Source organism: Prosopis cineraria, unplaced genomic scaffold (genome assembly GCF_029017545.1).
Source record: "Prosopis cineraria cultivar Desert tree isolate PC_DT_omini unplaced genomic scaffold, ASM2901754v1 PC1, whole genome shotgun sequence".
Taxonomy (NCBI): Eukaryota; Viridiplantae; Streptophyta; class Magnoliopsida; order Fabales; family Fabaceae; genus Prosopis; species Prosopis cineraria.
Window position 1 is genome coordinate 30,042,189 of NW_026555332.1, and position 6,788 is coordinate 30,048,976.

A 6,788-nucleotide genomic window follows, 5' to 3' on the forward strand; every position below is an offset into this window, starting at 1 on the left:
TATTGCTTGAGATATGATTAGGTATTAAATATGAGCATTTTCTTAATGGAGTTTGAATTTTAGTTAGTGATATTATGAGGGATTAATCCATCCTGTTAACCAAATCTCCATTGGCATTCAGTCCTTAAACCGTAAAAAGGTTTTAATCATTTAGGGGCGACAGCTGATCATGGGCTTATGGTATTATTATGTCATCCAGCCCTTTAATGCATTTCTCTATATTTTCTTATAATCTTATTTTCACAATCTTATTATCTGATTAAAGTATATACTAATACTAGTATACACTTGTTAATATCTTGATTTTAAAAACGAGAATTTTTCTTAGTGTTATGTTTGATAGTTTATTATTTCATCCCAAATCTTGTTAAGAAGAAAACACCTAAATGTCAAAACTGGCAATCAAGCTTGACAGTCTGCACCTTCATCATTATGCTGTCAAGCTCGCTGATGCAAGGTCGAGTTGTGGGGATCTGTAGTGGCCGCAAGGTGCAAAAGTTCAAAATGTCACCCTAATTTCTTCCCCCCCCCCCCCCCCCCCAAACGCCCTAATTTTCATATACGTGCACGAATATTCTAAATGACGAATCAAACCAAAAAGGAGGGAATATTTTCGTAAAAAGAAGTGGGGAAAAGAAAACTAAAAACGAGATTAGTCATATTTTAGGCCATTTCCATAAGGCTTGATATCATTCTCATGAATAAATGGTGACTAGGTGAAGTGAAAAAAAATCAATTCTCTCGCAGTAAATTCTATTATTTGAGTTTTCGGATGAAAAAAAAATTTCGTTAGAAATGTCACCCTATCTGAAATACAACAATGCACCAAAAAGAAAAAAAAAAAAAGAAAAGAAAATCAACAATGGTCAACTTCAAAATACTCTCCAAAACCACAATATATGATATTTTTTAAAAATCTTACTTAATTTAAAATATAGGCCATTAGATAACTTTTGTGATTGTTTTTTCAATTACGCCCTTATTATTTTTTTATTTGAAAAAATGATGCTTTAAAATTTTAATTATCATTATCAAATCATTTATATAGGATATTTAATAATGGTAAAATTAAAAAGATGTAATTTTTTTAAAAAAAATTAAAGTTTCAAGTGACATTTTTTTTATAAATCGTGAATTAATTATCAATACATTATATTTTGGTCCAAAGGAGGAGACTACACTACATAATACCAGATAATTATATCAGGAGGGGGAAAAAAAACAGGGAGAGCAATCATAGTGAGTGAGAAACGTTGTGCCTGAAGGAAAATTTAAAAGTTAAACACACCAAATAATGTAACATTATTCACGTATTAAGTTTTGATTGAATTATTTAATGATAAATATTCAGTAGAACAATCTTGCTGAAGAGAGGTGGATATCAAACACTAAAGTCAGCTCCTTTAGCAATTTCAGCATTTAATTTGGACTAATGATTTAAAAAACCAAATCAAACCGGTTGGTCAAACTGTTGACCACTATCATAAACTGTTTAATTTGAATTAAAAAATTATTTTTATGATTGAACTAGATAAGATTAGAGTTGAGCTACTATTAAGTCGGGAATTATAGTTGAAATGAAAGCTGGAGCAGTTTTTAAAAAATTGGATGATTTTGAATATAATATTTAAAAAAGCTTAAATTTTTTTTAAAAAATAGAAAATTTAAAATTAGATCCTACTAAAAGTTAATTTTATTTTTGGATAATTTACGTATATAAAATATGATTTGAGATTATTTTTTTATAAAGATGTTGACAATTTTAAGTGCATGCAGATACTTTTGAATCTACTTATCTATAATGTAACCAAAATTTATCGACATTTGGCAAGTTATAAAATTGTACTTCCTCTATTTCAAATTATAAGACACTTTTAGAAAAAAATCTTACATATCAATAAACATCATTAAATACACCTAACAATCTTATCTTTCCAAAATAAAAATATAAACTTTTAAAAATACCCATTATTTAATGTATTAAAAAGAAAAGGGACAAAAATTAATTATAAAGAGAGAAACGGTAATATTGAAATTGATAAATTTAATAGAATTTTAATCTACCCAAAGTATCTTATATTTTAAGACAAAAAAACTCCTTCAAAAGTGTCCTATAATTTAAGACGGAGGGAATAATTTATTCATATTATATCATTTTATTAACATCCTATATATTTTTATTATATTTATTATATATATATATATTAATATTATTTTTATTTAATTATTATATTACAGTTAAATCAATGATCTAATCAATTAAATCATAAAAACTGAAAAACTGTTGACTTTTACAACTCAGCATCCAATCCATCTTTTAAAACATTAATTTGAACTACACCATCACCGAGTAGGGCTGAACCCTAACCATTTTCATAGACCCAGTTCATTCAAATGCTCCATCCGCCGATCAAAGCAATAAGCTCGAGAATTTGAAGGAATTTTAGGGATAAAAAACACTCAAAAGACACATATCACTAATTTGGGGACTCGCTTATATTTAAGGGACATCGACTCTGATTTAACGTTAGGAACAACATTGAAAAGTTTTAATAAATTTAAAGACAATATTCCATTATTTAATAGTTCAAGATATTGAGTACTGTTGACAATATACTATAAGAGCAAAAACATCTTAACTCTTTAAAAATTTAGTTACTGAAAGATCGAACTTGGAAGGTGGGGTTAGTCTTCTCCCCATAATCGAGGGCTAAGGGCACATACTCGGAACTCGGAAGGACAGTATCAAAATGAAAATAGGCCAAAAAAGTTAATCCATTAGTTTTCTGTAGTTCTATTTTCTCTTGGCCTTTCCCACTATCAGTACATAAAGAAGGAAAAGAAAGAGATGGATGGGGGATTTCGTTTTTCTATCCAAAATTATACAGGTTACTAGGAACACAACTTCAAAAAAGTCTCCTGTTAAAAGCAGAATATCCGCGTATGTCCATTCAGTTAAGTGTAGTGTAATACCTTCTCTGCGATGAAGAAGGGAAAGAATTTATATCTTCTGATCTGCAATCAGGATTGGACAATGCAGCGTTCTGGAGTGGCGGTGTCATAAAATATGACTGAATTTGGGAGCCAGGACTCTCTGAAATTGAACTGCCAGATGACAAAAATCCTTGCTCTGAAAAGTTGCATGAAAATCGTACTTTGCCGGAATTACTAAAATCAGAAGGGCATGGGCTGTAGCTTGGAGGAGAAAAGCTTCGACGATGCTGTGAGTTGATACCAGATGAAAACAGATTTATACCATTACTGTCGTGAAACGAAGTTGGATGTTCTGGCAGCATAAAATGTAATGGGCCAGGCCAATATGTTTGGCTTCTAACACTTTGGGATATAACTGCAGGACCAGACCGCTCTGGAAGAAGAATTAATCTTGGAGATTCAGTATTTGACATAAGCCCTGCTATCCTTACCTTCAAAACCCTACCATCTATTTCTAAACCGTTCAAATGAGTCACAGCTTCCTGTGCATCCGTGGCATTGTCAAAAGTGACAAATCCATACCCTTTACAAATTCCAGTTGTTCGATTCTTGATAGCTTTTACTTCAGTGATCTTACCAAATGGAGAAAACAGCTCAGATAATCTCTTGTCATCAAACGCTTGAGGTAGATTGCCAACATAAAGATTATTCATCAATGATTTCTTTTCTGGCCTCCGTTGTCTACTCTGTGTTGAACTGAAGCTAAAACCAGAACCAGAACCCTGCTCAGAGTCATTCTGTGGAGATAGTACGTCCAAGGGACAGGCAGGTATTGAATAACTGGTACTAAAATATGTATTGCATGAGTTCAGTTTGAAAGTTGATTGAAGGTCAGGGCAGGCATATGACTGGTGTCCCACGTCACCACAAACATAGCACACATTTTCATCCCTAACTGTTCCATTCAGCATGGCCAGCTCCTTTAATTGAGCTTCCTTGTGCTCATTTCTTCCTTCAACTGGGATTAGCAATTTTTCAACCATGGCAACTGCCGCATCCAGTGAATTTTTGTTCTCTGCTTCTATATACACATGTAAATCCTCTTTAGAAGAATCAGAATTGATGGGTGTTTTCGAGCATCCTTTACCTCTAACATGAATCTTGGCCCCAGTTTCATTTTCCATTCTCTTCGTTGTGTTTCCACGAGGCCCAATTATAAGGCCAACAAAATTGTAATCTGGAAATTCTTTCACTGGTATGTAGAGTTTTTTGAAGAGTTTCGGAGGCTTGTAATCAGGAGGAGGGCTAAAACTTGGGTTTGATTCGATCAACTTTGATATGATGTTTTGACGTTTCTGGACAAGTTTCTGACGAAGTCCTTTTTCTCTTGTATTTATTCTGAGGCCAAGGTCATCATATATTGGTTCTGGTGAAGGAGATCTTTCTCCCTCAAGCTTATCATCATAAAGAGGTCCATGCAATCTTCTATTAATCTCAAGAAGCTCAGCTTTCAGCCCTTGAATTTCAGGATTATTCTCATATCCAACAAGAAAATCTTTTGCAAAATCAGGCAGCTGAAGTGGCCCCAGCATTTTTAGTTGAGTGTCCTCATTGGACCACCTGGTTTTCCTCCTCTTGCAGGTCTGATCGTCTTTTATGCCATCATCCTCAGACTGTGGTTCCCATCTGCTCCGCCTTCGTTTTCCAGAACTCCCAGTACCTTCTTCGGAAGTACAATTATCAATAATAGATGCCACTGCAGTTACAGAGTCATTATTGAGCTCCAGATCTGAGGGTCTGGACTCTAATTTTGGACCAGAAGATCCCACTTGCTTGCACTTCTTTTGTGATTGATAGCATAGCAATGTAGATAATTCACCAGATGCAACATTCAGACACCTCTTCTTATCATTTGATTTAACATATCCTGATTCATGATCGTTCTCTTTAAGAGTTGTTTCATCTAGCTGCTTTTGCTCACCTTCTTCAATGGGATCCTCTCCAGAATCTTCTTCTAGTTCTTCACATGATCCATCTTCTTCATCTTCTACTTCATTTTTAAGTACTCGGAGGTGGTATTCAATTTGATCTCTAGCTTCACCAATCATGTCTGAAAGATTTTGAAGAATGTATTGCTCCATCAGTAATTCCTTCACTGATCCGTCAGTTCGCCCAAGATAACGCTAATTTTCCTTATAATACTGGAAACACATGATGGTCGAAGTTTCTGCATATCTACTACCGACTAATGAACTTTGTATCCAATCTGCGCAAAAGTATTACAACCTGGTTGGGAAGCACCCAATCTATTAAAGCATATAAAAAATTGTAATAGTTTGACCATAACTGAATCCATCGGGAAGCTTAAACATATTAAACCATTTAAACAAACTAAGAATTGCAATAGGAGAAAGTGAGAAACAGGGAGGTGAAACTGGAACCAATGGCATTCACCTTTGAAACATAACACAGGAAAGTGACAGCCAAGAAACCCAAAACTAGGTGGAAGACAATAGGCCACTAAGAATGAAAATGCAGGATGACACATTTGTTAAATTAGGAAGATAATAAACAACCTACAGATTCAAACCAAATAAAACTCCAGATCTTCCCCTTTATTAATAATAAGAGAGACAGATCAAAGTCCTTCCATCATATTGAACTAAAACAAATTTAACAAGAGGACATATACGAGCACGGAGAGGGGAGGGACCCTTGACAAATAATAGGCCTTCAATTAAAATTGCAAATCCAAATAATTGAATTTAATTCAAATATATTCCATTAAAAGTTTCAGGCCGCCAACTGAACTTTCTCTATCAAACCATAGACCCAAGAAATTCTTATGTCAATCCTAAAATAACGTTATCCGTGTTCTGATCATCCAAGGCATACGTCTTCTCAACATCAAAAGCTGCACGAGCAAAGAAACTTCCCCATTCTCCAGAATATCTGTTTTATAGGGCAAATTTTGTGTTAAACATGAATAACGAAACCCGCAGAGTCACGCCATGAATCAATCCTAAGAAAAGCCGATTACATCGGACGTTATACTAGTGCTCAAAACATTGAATCTTAGCATAATTTTCATTCCACCTGTAGTCCAAATGCTTACGTGGTATGAAGGTGGCATCAACCAAAAAACAAAAAAACAAAAAAGATGGAGTCTATAAGATTCTTGAGTAAGAATGGAGCACCATACCTGTCTTCCTCTTTTCACTTTTGAATTTTACAAGACTGTAATCCAGCATGAACGTCGCGCCGACTAATCTTGATCAAAATTTCGTCGACTTTTTCCTTCTCGGCGTGCCGTGCAGCGAAGCGTCACTGAACTGAGGAAAAGAAAAAGACCTGAGAATCCTCTCTTCGTCGGTTCGGCCTCCATAGACTAAAGAGTGTGCTTATCCTGATACTGTCATAGTAATTAACCGCAAATGTGAATAACTAAATGTCATTTTATTGATTAATTAGGATTTTGGCCCATTACTTATTTTTGGATAATGAGAAGTATCCATCCATGCATACTAATGGTCCTACTTCAGGGCCAATAAAACCTTGCAACGACTAAAATTTCTTGGCCAAATTTTTCTTTTTTTTATTAATTAAACTTATTTCTTAGTAAAGTTCAAAGTCTGCCCAGCGAATATGATTAACCTATTTCAATCATTGTTAAAAAAAAAATTGGATAAAAAAAATAAAAAATCCCTTTATTTTTGTTCTTTGACAATATATATATATAATTGATTCATGGGAATAGAGGGGAGAGTAGGGCAGGAAAGAATTTTTTAAAAAAAAAAAGTGGGACAAGGTAAAAAAAAAAAAACACTAATTAAAAACTTTCAAACTCATTTTTC

General features: G+C 33.9%; 1 protein-coding gene across 2 annotated transcripts; it reads right to left on the bottom strand.

Annotated features, from left to right (window-relative positions):
• Positions 1-2,774: 2,774 nt before the first annotated feature.
• LOC129306904 (splicing factor-like protein 1) lies at positions 2,775-6,355 on the bottom strand. Of its 2 annotated transcripts, none has more exons than XM_054947714.1 (2): positions 6,137-6,355; positions 2,775-5,200 (listed from the first exon to the last, which is right to left on the bottom strand). In XM_054947714.1, the coding sequence occupies exon 2, from the start codon at positions 5,073-5,075 to the stop codon at positions 2,952-2,954; it is 2,124 nt and encodes a 707-aa protein (XP_054803689.1). In that variant the 5' UTR covers positions 5,076-5,200; positions 6,137-6,355; the 3' UTR covers positions 2,775-2,951. The 2 variants fall into 2 exon arrangements, with proteins under 2 accessions (XP_054803689.1, XP_054803682.1); XM_054947707.1 differs by having other exon boundaries at positions 2,775-5,220.
• Positions 6,356-6,788: the final 433 nt, after the last annotated feature.

Bases quoted from the DNA above. Each gene is read 5' to 3' on its own strand.
- LOC129306904 (XM_054947714.1), bottom strand. From the start codon at position 5,075: ATGGAGCAATACATTCTTCAAAATCTTTCAGACATGATTGGTGAAGCT.